Source organism: Lucilia cuprina, chromosome 4, assembly GCF_022045245.1.
Source record: "Lucilia cuprina isolate Lc7/37 chromosome 4, ASM2204524v1, whole genome shotgun sequence".
Lineage (NCBI taxonomy): Eukaryota > Metazoa > Arthropoda > Insecta > Diptera > Calliphoridae > Lucilia > Lucilia cuprina.
In genome coordinates, this window is record NC_060952.1 from 71,048,528 (window position 1) to 71,064,396 (window position 15,869).

A 15,869-nucleotide genomic window follows, 5' to 3' on the forward strand; every position below is an offset into this window, starting at 1 on the left:
AGCACCTCCCATATGAATTAAGTACAATAACTCGTATATGTATCTCAAAAACTGTTACAGCTAGAATTTTCAAAAACCGTAAACTGGATTTTTTGTTTATGTTGACTTTAGGGTAGCAAAGCATACTGGGTATAGCAAGTAACTGATACAAATAAATAACTATACTCACTTAGTAGCAATCAAAATTGGGTTCTCAAAAACAATAACAATGAGCTGAAATTTCTTTAATGCTTGTGAAATTATAAAAAAAGAATCAAACAACATTTCAAATTCAATTGTGTTCCAATTTTGGCGCAATTTAACAATGGATAACAAAGTGATATTTCCTGAAAAATAAGTGAAGAATTAACAAAATTAATAAATATTTCCCTTTTTATTTTTTGCCAAAGAGATAGCAAGAAATAGATAGTTATAGAGAAAAAACACTCGCAAAAACCGTTAGAACATGGTGTGTTATTGTGTTTGTTTTCCTCTCGAGTTCATTGACATTTTTGCATAATAATGCCTTTAATGTGTTGTCGTTTTTCCTGTCATTGCTGTATAACAGAGCGTATGCGTGTTTTCAAGTTCAAAGTCACTTAAAAGAGTTACCAATACTATTGTAATAATAAATAGACCATTTCATACAAATTCATTCACACTCGCTTACGCATATAATCACTCTTCTGTATACGTAATCATTTATACTAAATTATGTTTTTTTTTTATTTTAACAAAATGAACAACAATTCTCTATCTGTGAAAAAATAAATTTATAAAAAAGTAAATTCAAAATTTTGTCATAATGTTTGTTTAGTTTTTATTGAGTTTTTTTTCGTATTTTCGTGCGATTACACTTAGAAATTGTATAGTATCTCTTAGATTAAAAGTAACAGTGATCAGTATATTTCGTATATTCTTCTCCCTTAGAATTGGTTAGTTCTATGATGAACTATCTCCGAATCCGTAATTTTGTAGAAATGCGGTTTCCCAATTATAATGAGTAATAAATGATTGATTCCATTGCCTTAAAAAATACAAGTATATATATTTAAGACCTCCTTCTCAAATGTTAGATATTTTTAGGACTTATTGATTATTTATTTAATTATCTACAATATCCTTATTTTTATTCATATTAAATTTTATATCAATATTCTGTTCTTCTTTCAATTCCAGCAAAGGATGTAACAACGAGTCAACCGATACTCATTTGTGTGATGAGGGATATTTAGGTAAATCATATTTGGATGAAAGAAATGGGAAACATACTGAGAATGGTCCTTATAGAATATACCTCCACGTGTGGTGACAGCGATAAAAGCATTTTTTTCTCGAAGTCATACGACTGATATCTCTTGTAAATTAAAATATTTATTATATTTGTAAATGATGTAAATAAATAGTTTATGTTTAGTTATGTTTAATTATTCTCATAATATAAATAAGTTAATAAATACTCGTATTTTAAAAAGAATTGAAAAATTTATTTATTTTATTTGTTTGTATTTCATGGATGAAACTGGCGATTTTATCATAACGACCTGATGTATATTGCTGTAGTGAAAACATCATTATTTAATTGTTTTAATCTATTCAAGGTAATTGATGTGGCTGACAAGCTTCTAAGAAGGCTCACATTTGACATTGTTTGGTATATGTTTACAGTTTTGACCGTTCCTTGTTATCAGACAACGACAATATTAACAAACCTAAAGTGCTCAAGCGTGAATGCGAAAAATTTATCTTTGCAGTTAAATCATATTTTGAAAAACGAATCGAGCTAAATTCTTAAGTAAAGCATTTTTAAGTAAAGCATTTCTGCCTCAATTGAAATAATTAATAAATATCCCGACAGAGCAAGTTCTGGACTATAAGACAGATGAAGCAAAACTTCCCGACTATTTTTTTCTAAGTAGTTTTTTAAATACTTACGTTTTTCGTTCAATACTCGCTTCAAAGGTTCCCAGTATTAGTCTTGTCAGGTTTTAGATTAGTCCTTTTTGTTTCCACCAAATACAAAGCATTACCTATCATCAATATATTTTAAGCTTTGGTTTCACAAATCGTTTCTTATGATTCTTGATATCGAACTAAATCCATTTTCCAAATAATAATTTTGTGAAAATAAATTTTCTTTCGATATGCTTAATGGTATTTCAAAGTCCATTATTTTGATTGATCCTACTACTCGCATACATTATAAAATTACTGGTGGGATGGCTCCAAATAATTTTGGATGCTGTTGTTGAGTTTCAAAACAATATCCAATTGTTGGTTTTCGAACTTTTTAGGTTACCTTGGGCTATTTATGTCATCCATTTTTCAATCACTATATCTAGAACCTATATTATATACTGGATCTAAGAGCTATTTGAGAATAAGTACAATTTCTCTAGGTGATGTTTCACAAACCACAAGAAAAATTTAAGTTTATATACAAATAAGATGGCCTACGGGAGGTTAGTGTTTAGTCTTCTAGTAGACCGAAACTGGTGTTTCGAGCGCACAGTAGGCCCCATAGGTGCATAGGTGTATTTCTTCTAACTAACTAAAGCTTTATACACGAATTCATCTTTTTATGGCGAACTAATTTATTTGAAGTGATGCTCCGTTTTCGAATAATGTAATAAAATAAAAAAATCTTTCCAAATACTAAATATTGAAAACTTTAAAATACTTTGAAATATATTATTTTTGTCATATAATTAAAATTTAAAAACAAAAAACTAGAACAAATAAACACAACTGTCCTTGTCTTGATAGGTCAAGATAATATCATAAAAAATTAAATTGCGTGGGTCTAGTCACACGCATAACAAAACTTGTCCCTGAATATAAAAATCTAAAAACACACACAATTAAAAAATCATCACAAATATTTTTCCAAGTGTACAAAAAATATGATATGGTGAAACTCATCATTACTAGTTAATTAAATTAATAGTAAACTTAACAATTGTTTTGTTATTGTTATTTTTGCGAAATTGGTGTGTATGGACTTAAGCACATATTGCCTCAAAAGAACGCAATAATTCAAATACAAAAAATATATCACGTGTTCCATTTATAATGCGGGTGTTTTTCTCAATTATTTGATAATTTTTTGCAAATATTTTTTAGAACCAATGAGTAGGAGAAAGGGAGAGTGTATGGTGAAGAGTCGGTAAGAAATATTAACACACCTACAATTTATGTTAGAAACCTTTTGGTAGGCCAGGCAACATACACACATATGTTCTTGATTTTTTAGATTTTTCTTTAAATTTTAAATGCGGTCATTCGTAATCTCATGATCCTTTGTTGTATAAATTAAATAAATATATATTTAAAAATTTAATCAACTATCTCTTTCTATCTTTTAAAATGCCTTCAAATCATTTGACTTATTTTGTTTTTTTTTTTTGCTATTTTTACTTTTTTATTTTACTATTTATAAAGAGGAACAAATTATCTAAATGAACCGCAGCAAAACATTGCTAAAGAGAAGAGGCCATTGAACTTTATTTTCATTTCGCGGTTTTTGCGTAAATGAAATTTTGTTTTTTTTCGTTAAGGGGTGGGTGGGGTTGTGTTTTTTAGTTTGTATTTTCATTCTTTTTTATTTTTTTGTATAAGAATGTATTCTGTTTGAATAGTAGTAGTAGTACATAGTTGTGATAAACAAATCTATTTATTTTTGGCAATTTAGGTTGTTACTTTATTTTTTATTTTATTTGTTTTTCTTCTTTTTTTTTTGTTAGTTCCCCAAGTGTTTTTTTATTTGATTTTATTCAGTTTTCACACATAATTTTTAATTTTGCGAAAAATATGTTTTTAATAAGAATTTATCAGAATTAGAATAACATGCTGTCTCTGTTGTAAGGGGTAACTAGGCATGTTCCTATAGATGTTTGTATAAACTTTCTAATTTATCTATTATTTATTTTAATAAAGGCTCGTGCAAATAAAATATGAATCTTTTTATGAACATGGAATTTTTGCAAAAATGATTTGTTATTTCATAAAACTTTTAACAATATAGTTTTCACAGTCTTTAAAAAAGTTGAATGAAATAGCACAAATGTATTAACTTTATAATGTGAACTTATAAATAACATTTTGTGTCAGGTGTTACCATGGACCACTTCTACTTCTCATTTTAGATTTAAAGCAATTTAAAAAAATCTTTAAATGTACAACAATTCTAGCTACTTCAGAAACTTGATGTACTACTCGTTCCTGGAACACACTTTAACCGCATCAACTATTTTAGTTAGATAATAAGGCAACTAGATTGACAATCTTGCCGATCTTGACTTTGCTGTAATATGAAATAAAAATGTAAAATTATTTGAGTTATCTTTTCCCTGGACCTCTTGTCAGACCACACGCTTACAGTTTATCCGTTAGTGAAAGCTCCAAATACATTGGGAACCTCAGTTCTTGTTTAAGTGTTCATTTGCCGTGAAGCCTAATATTACGATGGTATTTTCTTCTACAGTTTTTTCGACCACCGCTGACGGTAATTTTTCTACATTGTTCAACCTTTAGAAGAACTTTACACAAGTACTCGAGTTAGCTAATATCTGCCCATTGCTGAAATGATCTATGTTGATTCGGCAACAGCTCAAACATAATAGGTTGAACAAAATACATCAAAAGAGAAAAGTACTTTTTCTTACTCACACAGAACACTGCCGTAAGTCTGGTACTTATAGAGTAAACCCTGAACCCAGCTGGAAAAGGAAAGAAAATTATATGGTATTATTTGTAAAAGATAACTTACATTCACTACCATTCAACCTAGGACACTTCTCACTTATCCTCGACAATCCTTGAGTAAAATCATCCGACACAGCCACTATAGCACAAACGGGTAAAGCACGCATACCCCTAGTTCATTAAAAATGCTCACAATCACTCTGTGGGGTATTTGCCGTCTTTTCAATAACACCGAACTTATCCCAAATTATAGACATACAGTGTATCAGTCTTTTAAACAACATTCTTTTCCCGCGAAGTTAGGTTTAAAACACAGCCGAAAGTCTTCCCTATGGGCTACGATTTCCTGTGGTACCTGAATTTAAGCGTTATATTAAATCATTCTACAGAAAACCGAGGAAGAGGTAACACCTCTTCAGAGTTATTCTGTTAATATTTAATTCCATACTACATGTTCCCTTTCGCATGGGGTCTTATTTGCTGACGGTACCGCTTTAATAAAAATACATGCAAATCTTTCAATTGCTTCTAAACAGCTACAGTCTCACATCAGTGAATTGGAAAAGTACATAGCTGATTAAATCTTGTGAATGTTCATAATCTGTTTTAAAATAAAAGAAAATATCAAATCGGATTCGCGTAGGAATGGACTCACACATTAATATTTGCTGACGGTACGGCTTTAATAAAAATACATGCAAATCTTTCAATTGCTTCTAAACAGCTACAGTCTCACATCAGTGAATTGGAAAAGTACATAGCTAGACTAAATTAAATTAAATTTACTTTAAGGCTAAAGAATTGTTTTCCATACAGATAAGTAATTTTCAAATTCCAGAGCAACTGTATGTCAGTTATCTTGGTATTTATGTATCTTGATCGTTGTTTAACATGAACCTACCGTATTAAAGCCATTAAAAGTTGACTTCCCTTATTTATAAACACATACTGTACAATTTACAATATTATATTTTAGCATTTTCTTATTTTATTTATAATCCGATAGAAATTTGTAATTAAAAAATTTTATCTAAACTCTTTCTAACACAGATTTCTAATACTCTTTAATATAAAGAATTTTTATCGCCTCTTCTTTCCATTATACCTCAATAACACCACCAATATCTTTTTAATTAATTCACACAATTTTAAGTAATTTTACGCTCATAATCCAGATAAATACTGGATTCATTTGCAACTGAATAAGCTTTGGCACAGAGAGGCAAGTGTGCGCACAAAATTGGTGTTAATTTATGACCACTTGTAATACAATCAACATCATTGAAAACATTGCACTATATCAGATCCATAAATAACAAATAGATTATTATAACTTCATTATGTCGATTGGATAAATTGTAAAAAAACCTGCAACAAATGCAACTGTATAAAAATTTGCAATAAACTGGCTACTAGTTAATTCTAAATAAAAAGAAACAACAACAATAAGCCTCCAAATGCTATAGAGAAAAATACCATCAAAATTTAGGCAATTTTTTAAGCAGACATGAAAAATTATGATTTTTAAACAGAAACCAAGGAAGGAAACCATTATCGTTACTCCTAAAATACTTTTCTGATACTAATTCCAAAATAGGTCTTATCACAAAAAAAACGATAAAGAATTAAATGAAAATACATTATAAGCCAAAATACAATTACAGCTAAAATTTCGTTATTCCATTACAAATTTCAAAAAAGATATAAACGTAAAAAACCCATAGTATGCGAACCTTTTTAGGTCTTACAGCTACCGATAACGCTATAATACTAATACGAATTAAACTGAAGAAAACTGCATTGATCAGAAAGTTTGAAAAAAACTTCTGTTTCCGTAATGTGCTATGTAAAAGCCACCTCCTACACCGTCTTTTCCGATGTACAACAATGATCTATCCAAGATTTAAGAATAAAGGGGATGAACAGGTTGGCCTTGGCTTCGTATAGGAGGTCTTTCCCTCTTTAGGGATGAAGACCACTTTGCCCTTAGTGCATAATTCAGGGACATAAGACCAGTTAAGGTATTAAACAGACATAATAAAGTTGAAAAGTTGACATCCGGACGCGCTGATTTGTAGGGACCGAAACTGTTGATAGCACAGCAGATCATATCTTAATTAATAGATATTCGGTTAACAACTGTAACCTGACTGTTAGTTCCGTTTTCCAGGGATTGGCAGTCTCGAAAATAAGAGGCCATTAAAAATTCTAAGGTTTCTTGGCTGGTCGTTCAACAATTTATTTATATTAAGATCGTACATCGGATATGACAAAGTATAATAAATACAACATTATAATGCAAATCTGCTGGTATATGACTTGCATGCAAGCAAATACTGCTTAAGGTCCATAGAGTGCAGATATATATTTGAAAAATAGTTAAAACTTTTTTAACAGCAATGTGCTGACAACTGCGTACACACTTACTTGCATACGTGATAAATTAATTTGAATATAAATATTCAAGAATATTGATTGAAAAACTAACAAGAACAACAAAATTACAAATGAAAATAATGAGAACATTTGTAAATGATATGTCTCAGGTTTACAGTGTAGTTGCTGTTGTTTTTTTTGCGTTGTTTTACAAACTTATTTTCACACTTGGTAAAGTTGAACGTCTGTCGATAAACATGAACAAATGTCCAGACACAGCAACTACAACAACTACAAATAACATGATGCAAATAACAAGAATTTCTAAGCAAATACTTACATGCCAAAGTATGGATGTTTGTATTTAAATGAACCATGAACAACTGAAAATAATTGCATCTACTTTATAAACTAGTAGTAGAACTGCTTATACTGCTACTTACTTGCAACAGAAGTAGAATCAGCAACAAAACTACATATATTAGCACCATCATCAGCACGGCCAACTACATACATACAACACTAAAACATCATTATCAATGCACACAAAATAACACTCGTATGCCTGGTTGCAACATGTATTTATGGAAGATATAAAATGCATAATATTTAAAAATGTGCAAAAATTAGAAAATCCCAAACTAACTAAATCCTAGAGAAGATGAAGTGGGTATATAGGAATTAGTCGTTGTTGTATTATATATTGCAATCAAGCAGTAGGAGTATTGTAAATTTACCACAGTGTACATTATGAAATGGTTCAACTGTTTGTTTAGCTTTCCTATAGCAGAGTTATAGTCAAAAATATCATAAATAAGGTTAATAGATTTATCATTGCTTATAGCACCAGGGACACACTTGGGTCCATATCCTTGATCCCATTGTGAAACATGTAAACGGGAAAACCGTCAGCATATTAGAACAAATTGACATTGAGAAAGTGGGTATTATTTGTTCTTCCTATTCGTCTTGACAGCTCCTACAGAAGTCATTACATAAATTTAAACTATAAAAATTTTCGGAAATCGGTGAAACATCGTTACAGATATTGTCCTTTATTAGACCCATAAAACAAATTTAAATACGGCTTCAGTTCTTCAATGGAAGTATTATTATAGTTTAACGATTTAACTTTTAATTTAGTTCTTCCCCACTGTGCGTTATTACACAGTTCGGTCTCGATGTCGATATTTGAATGAAAGTAATTTCATTATTTTGCTAATCACGAACACAAAAAAAGTTCTATGGACAAAAATTTAAGTAGACGCTTAATAAATAAAATATGTTGGAAAGTATTAAAAATTAAGTTTGTTTCGGAAATTGAATAAAAATCAAAGTACGAGGTTGGTTTAGGCGAACTGGTTGGAAACTATAACTCCGCAGATTATCTTGACCTGGAAGATCTAATTGAAGGTTTCATACTTTATGGTGATTTAAACCATTCCTCAGCAGACCGACTTGATCTGTTCAGAATATAGACGATTTCTGTTTTGACGACTTTGGAAGATCTAATTGAAGTAAGTCAGCTTTGCTAGTAGGACCTTAATGTTACAGATTGAAATATTTCATAGTTCTTTGTCATATTTGCATTTTTAGTATAGACCCCACAATATTTTCTATTCCTTGGATCCCTAAAGGATTGCGATAGCAAAACTTGCTAAAGCTTCTTCGGAATGGGCTTACGGTTACACTTTTGAAATTTGTTCTTACTTTTATTTCACAATTAGATCATCCAAATATGAAATAGTGAAGAAAACAGTTCCGATGCCAACAGCCTACACACTTGCTCTGATAGTTCAATATCGGTTTATAGATTTTATACACGATATCTGCAGTAAGATAACCTCGTACATGTCTACTATTTACATAAAAACTAGCATTATAGACTTAACATACAACAAGGCCATCAATGGCACTGTAGTTGATGCTCAGTGGTTGGTGTGCTGTCGATGCTTGCGCAGTGAGTACTTCAACTACTTGAAAGACTCTTGCACAGTAACAGACAGCACATATTTATATAAAGTCACCGTCAACAAGTGCATAAAATACGAGGAGTCATCTTCAAGTAACGTGACTTGTTGTACGCAACAAACAGGCATAAATAAAAAAAATATTGAAAAACACATCACAAAATAAAAAATAGAAAAATATTGCAATAAAGTACCTGCAAAATTCGCGCAATTCGTTGCAAAGACTACAAAAAAACTACAGTCGCATGTGTGTACTTAAACGGTATTCCATGCGATTAGCATGACATATCATTTTACTTCCAATAGAGATTTTTAACGTTGAGATCTTAGCATTAGTGGGAATGGATTCAAACCAACGAAATTAAACTATAACAAATTCATATCCATTTCGTGGGACGAACAAAAAACTACTAAACTTCAGTAGTGGTTAGAGTGGTCTAAAAGTTCAAATCTATTTTTTGCATACTCATATTCTATGATATTATTTGTTGTGGTTGCTGTGACTACTGCTGCTGCTTACTACATTACTACTTTTGCCGTTCCACACTTTGTTGAACTTGTACAAACATCGAAAATTTGTCATTAAACACAATCTGCATTGAACGTGAGTCATTATTAGTTCTGCAACTATGTACCACCTCAGTAGCGGTAATTTACGTAATATATTACGAACATGTCCGTTGTATGTTTTATTTTGGATTCGTTACTCCCTCCTGCTGGTTAGTGATGTTTGTATACGAGGGCCGTAAGATGTGATAATTCCGCAAGCTTTCCAAGAATTTCATACAGAAACTAATGCCAGAGGCATTAGGGAACGTACGAAATTTTGCTTGTGTTAATAAAAGAGAAAGTTGCTAGTTCATGCAACACAGGACTGTTGCAGAACTTAGCCCTAATATACGCAAAGGCAGGACTGAGATAAAGAAAATGTTCTGTAGTTTCTTCTTTGCCGTCGGTGTGACAACTTCAACATAAGTCGATGAATTGAAGTTTCAGTCTCCTAGCTTATGCAACCATAATACAAATGCCCTGTCAGGATGGCTACAATAGACATAGTTCAAGCGTACAGAACTTTACTTATCATAGAGAGGCCAGATCAGGGATGAACATTTGATCTAAACAGATTCATGAAGTTTTTGTTGGATGAGATAAAAGTTTACTAACTGGGAATCTTTTGTCAGGATAGAATTATGTTAAGTTCCCTAGGTTAGATGCATTGCCGATATGTATAGACTTTCAGACAACAGCAGCCTGAAGTCAAACCACCAAGAGATACGCATTCCAACCAAACAGAATGAATATTATTGCCAAGTGTAAAAGCTCTTTCGCGGACTCGGAGTTCAAGCCCCAGATACAATCTTCAGTTTTCCTATATGCGATATGCAATGTCAGAGAGTTTTTATTCCATTAATTCAAGGTATTGGGAAATATGTATATGTATGCGCAAAGTAATTCCTTTCTTCAAATATTCTAATGAGTTTTATTTTATATAAAAACACTGAGACAGTTTTAGGAAATCGGTTCATATTCGCTAGAAATCTGATTAGAAATATCGATAAATGAATTTTTAAAAATGTACCCAAAAAATTTAAACTTTTCACACACAACTCTCGTATTAATCTTTTCAAATCTAGTGCTATTTATGTAAGTGTGTTTTACAATTATTGTTACACTTTCATCAGTGGATTTTATTAACGGTTTTCAGTTTGGCTACATGTTTGTTACAAGTTCTTGTATTCAGACTTGTTATGGATGTTTTGACATAAATGGCCTCCGTTTTTTTGTTTGTTTCTATATTTTTTGCATTTGTTTTTGTAGTTGTTTCTATATGTGGAAACAGTGGCCATTTATTTGGCATTTTATGGCAGTCAATGTCAAGTACAAGTTCGTGATTCTTAAATGTTTTGAAAATGAACATAAATTTGACATTGAATTGTATTTGTGGCATGTTGCATATAGTATAAGTTTTTTTTAATTCTATTTTAAAAATAGCAACTTGGAAATATAGCACTTTTTTGTGGAGATTTTTATGTTGTCTGATTAGTTAAGAAAGTTATATTTGATCTATTAAATTTCAAGGAATAGTAACGCTGTCAGAACTATTTTTGTATATGTATATGCAATAGTTGTTCACTTTTATTGGAAATACACTTACAGAAAAGTGTTTTTTTTTACCCTTCACCTTCGTGAGAAGGGTATATATAAGTTTGTCATTCCGTTTGTAATTTCTATAATATAATTTTCCGACCCTATAAAGTATATATATTCTGCATCCTTATAGATAGCGGAGTCGATTAAGCCATGTCTGTCTGTCTGTCTGTCTGTCTGTCTGTCTGTATGTTTGTTAAAATCAGTTTTTAGAGGACCCCAGATATCGGCGAGATCCGAATCTTCAATAATTTTGTTAGACATGCTTTCGGGAAGATCGCTTGACAGAAATTGCAAAAAAAAAACAAAATACATAATCATACTGTAGATTTTGTTATTGTACTCTGTTTATAAAAACAAGGCAGAGCGAGAGCAGCAGAGCAAGAGTAGCAGAGCGAGAGCAGCATTAGTGTGTTGTTATTGGCTAGAAACATGAAATTAAGTATGTGGAGCCTGGCTAAAGTTAGAAGCCATAAAAAGGAACTTTTTGGTACTTTTTTGTTTTTTAAAAGGTACTTTTTGAATTCCTATAATATTGAACCTAGAAATATGAAATTAAGTATGTAGTGTCTGAATTAGGTGAAAATCCATAAAAGGGAACTTCTTGGTACTTTTTTGTTTTTCAAAAGGTACTTTTTGAATATTTTATAATATTGAACCTAGGAACATGAAATTAAGTACGTAGATTCGGAATTAGATATGAACCCAAAAAAGGGAACTTTTTGGTGCTTTTTCGTTTTTCAAAAGGTATTTTTTGAGTTTTCTATAATAATGAACCTAGGAACATAAAATTAAGTATGTAGATTCCGAATTAGGTAAGAACACATAAAATAGAACTTTTTGATACTTTTTCGTTTTTCAAAGGGTACTTTTTGAGTTTTCTATAATAATTAACCCAGAAACATGAAGTTAAGTATGTAGAGTTGGAATTAGGTTTGAATCGGAAAAAGTGAACTTTTTGATACTTTCTGGATTTTCAAAAGGTACTTTTTGAGTTTTCTATAATAATGAACTTAAAAACATGAAATTAATTACGTAGAGACCGGATTAGGCAAGAACAAATCGATGGGAATTTCTTTTGGTACTTTTTCGTTCTGCAAAAGGTACTTTTAGAATTTCCTATAATATTGAACCTAGAAAAATATTAGGTATGTAAAGTCGGAATTAGGTGAGAACCGGAAAGCGTGAACTTAATGGAATTGTTTTTTTTAAGGTACTTTTTGAATTTTCTATAATATTGAATCTAGAAACATGAAATTAAGTATGTTCAGCCCGAAGTAAGTGATTTGAAAGAAGAGTTTTTGATACCGACTTTTGTTTTAACAAAACATACGGCACAGCCGAATATAGAACTCTTACCTGTTTTAAATTCAAATTGATATTAAACATAATAATATTTAACATTATATTGATCTGAAAAAAAACTTTCTATTTAAAAACAGTTATTAAAAAATGTAGTAAACACATAATCATCTGCACCTTTCAACTATTTAAATTTCCACAATTATGACACAACAAATATAGGTCGTTTGGCTTTAAATATCCATCTTTTTATAATGGACAGAAGTGCAGAACCTCACAAAAAGGCAAGAAATAAACATCAGTTAAATTTAATTCCAATAAAGTGTGACTTTCTTTAGCTTGCGGCATTCAATGTAAAAGTGATTCCGCAAATGAATGGAACAACTTTTAATTTGAATTACAATAAATAAATTCTTTTGATTTGTATGATCTCATACTCACTGGTAAGAGTACAACACTCCTCCTACGTTATTACAACAATAACGGTTTTTTTGAAAAGTAAAAGAAAAAATAATTAAAATGAAGAAAAATCAGGTCATCCTGTATCATGTGTCTAAAGCGCCGACCTGACTGGTTGGTTTGTATTGTTGCAAATGATTAATTAGATCATAAAATATAAGAACCACAAATTAGTTGATTACAGCATCTTTACATTTCTGCCATAACATTAATGAGATGACCACCACCACCACCAGCGCCATTCACAATTTATGCATCATCACCAGCAAGCATATGATTTTAAAAGAGAAAAAGACGGTAGAAGATTTGAATCTTGGTCGGTGAATTCAATTAACCACATTTCAATCAAGTGTAAATGTCGGAAATGTCAACAATTCGTTGCGCCTTTTTCGTTTACAACTAAATGACCAAATGCCATATATATTTTTATTATTTTCTTCTTCATTTTCATTCTGTTATGTTTCTTGGCTTTTGTCAGCCTCTTGGTCTAATGTTCCATGTTTTTGATCTTGCCTGGCAGCCGGACTGACTGGCTAGAATAGTAACAGTATGTAAAATACTAAATAAAAATAAAAGAAATTAATTTTTTGTTGTGATTACTTCTGCAAACTGCAAATAGTACGCACGATATTTCATGACACCAGACAAGGCGTGTTGGGAAATATTGTAAAAAAGCTAGTGTTTTGATTTGGCTTTTAATTCGGAACATAAACATGAATTTTGTGTATGTCTGTGTCTATTCATAGACATTATGATTTCCCGTATGACTCTTTAATTGGATTAGTTACAATAAGTATTACACGTAGAGTAAAGTGGAGACGCTGCTGTCAACATCTCCCATCAAATTCCAATGACGAAATTGTTATTCAATCAGTTTTAGAACCATTCTTAAAATATATAAGAAATTATTTTACTATTTGCTATCTTCGAATTAGGTCAAGAAAAATGCCCGTAAGAACGAATGGGTTTGGGGTCCCTCGCAGAGATTATATTGTTTCTTATTAAATTTTTAAGTCTATGCTACGATTTATTTTAAAAGAAATCTTAAAAATGTAAATTTAAGCCGAAAATTAATAAATAATTTCTTTGAGTGTAGTCAATAACCTCGGCAGCTCCAGCGGCATTAAACCGATTGGAAAATAAACTTGAATATGAAAAATTCTCACAAATTAAAACTTTAGAAGACCAGCAGATTTCCATACATATGTATGTATGTGTAATAATTTGGTTCTATAAATATAAAAGATCATGTTGAAAATAGAAATGTAAATAAACAGAAATGCTTATAATACTATCTAGACAACGATCTATCCATCAGTTCATTCGTCCATCTGTCCAATGATTATTATGCAACTATATATAACCAGTATTTAGTTGTTTCTTTATGAATTATATTTTAATCAAAATTGAATTGATTTCAGTTGAATGAATTGTCGCGATATTACATTTATATTTTCAAACTCTACACCACTATGGTAGGATGGGTATTATGGATTTATGCTCATGTTTGTAACAATCAAAAATACTGTTCCCACACCCACCTAAAAATTCTGGGCTTTTGCAACGACTCACCACAGCCCCATTGCTCTTCTTACACGTCGGTAGCAATTTACGCATATTTACGGTTCAGAAGACGTGCACTTTGCTCGAGCTATCTAATCTCTTGCCAAAGTAGTCCCGTTGGGGATAAACAGGTGTTTTGAGACAGGGTCAATCTAACCTCGAAAAGGAGAAGGCAATCACTGGTTATAGTCGACAGAAGGGGTGGACCCAACATTAGTTGAAAACACCTTATTGATGCTATGAGAAATGCCGTATCCCTATCATCTAAATACTCATCCCAGTGCATTCCTGGACCACAATACTGAGATGGCTTCTGTTGTATCGGCGACATTACTTATGAAATGTAATTGGTGTTTTGCCTACTACCTACTGTGATAGAACAAACTCCAACACACTCAAACACACTCCGACACATACCCAATCTTGGGATTATCAACTTAATTTTATTTTACTAATTCACAGCCTTGCTGTGTGCTTTACTCCGTTCCCAGAAACTAGAAGCGGTAACGGAAACTTTTCCCGAAAATGCATATTTCAACAAACACGTCCCTCCTGCGAGTTTAAGTTTGAATCACTGCCACTCCATAGATCCCGAAGAAACATCAACAAACTGATATGTTCATAGTCCCAGCAGACTACAGGTACTCGTAATACCTCTTTACCCAGAGATTGGACAGTCCATATAAAAATAATAATCAAAAATATTTTTCAGATACTTTACTCGTGATGACTCCGTATGCCTCCTGTGGTGTGCAATACGACATGGTCGGTCATGTCCGACTATACTTTCTGAATTGTTTTTGAATTTACTTTGTATCAACAACAATTCACATATAAAGTAATACACTTGAGTATTAAGATGGTTTCAAATGTTTGTAAGTAAGTAAGCTGTCATTGAATCCTGTCTTCCGTCAATCATATCTGTACAATCGAATACTTTCATTGACATGTTGCAGGGGCGATTTATGCATTTCCGCCCAAAATGCCCACAAATGTTACGCATTTCGAAGCAACTTTCAGTAGTTGTTGCACAAGTTCTCTAACGAGTATTTAAAATAAATACTTACCATCATTTTGTAACAAAATACTAAAACTGATTGAGTTGAATTGAAATTGAATGTTTGTAATTGTTTAAATAACATTTTTTTTCTAATCACAACAGCGATCAGTAACAACAAAATGTTCGCCTGACACATTCATCAATTGTTGTCATTTTAGAGAACAATTGCTTAAAACAAAAAAAAAGTACGAATAACAACAACTAAAGTACGTGACTGCTGTCATTGCATTACATTTGATACAACTTATTTTATAAATATTTTTTTTTTTTTGGTTTTTGCTTTTTGATGAGAATAAAAGTGTAGAAAG

General features: G+C 31.4%; 1 protein-coding gene across 1 annotated transcript in view; it reads left to right on the top strand.

Annotated features, from left to right (window-relative positions):
- LOC111676778 (putative uncharacterized protein DDB_G0286901) overlaps nucleotides 1–1,318 on the top strand; it is a 99,519-nt gene extending 98,201 nt beyond the window's left edge. The window contains exon 4 of the mRNA XM_046949992.1: nucleotides 1,159–1,318. Within this exon, the coding sequence (XP_046805948.1) occupies nucleotides 1,159–1,291 (133 nt within the window). The 3' untranslated portion in view covers nucleotides 1,292–1,318. The remainder of the gene's footprint in view (nucleotides 1–1,158) is intronic.
- Nucleotides 1,319–15,869: the final 14,551 nt, after the last annotated feature.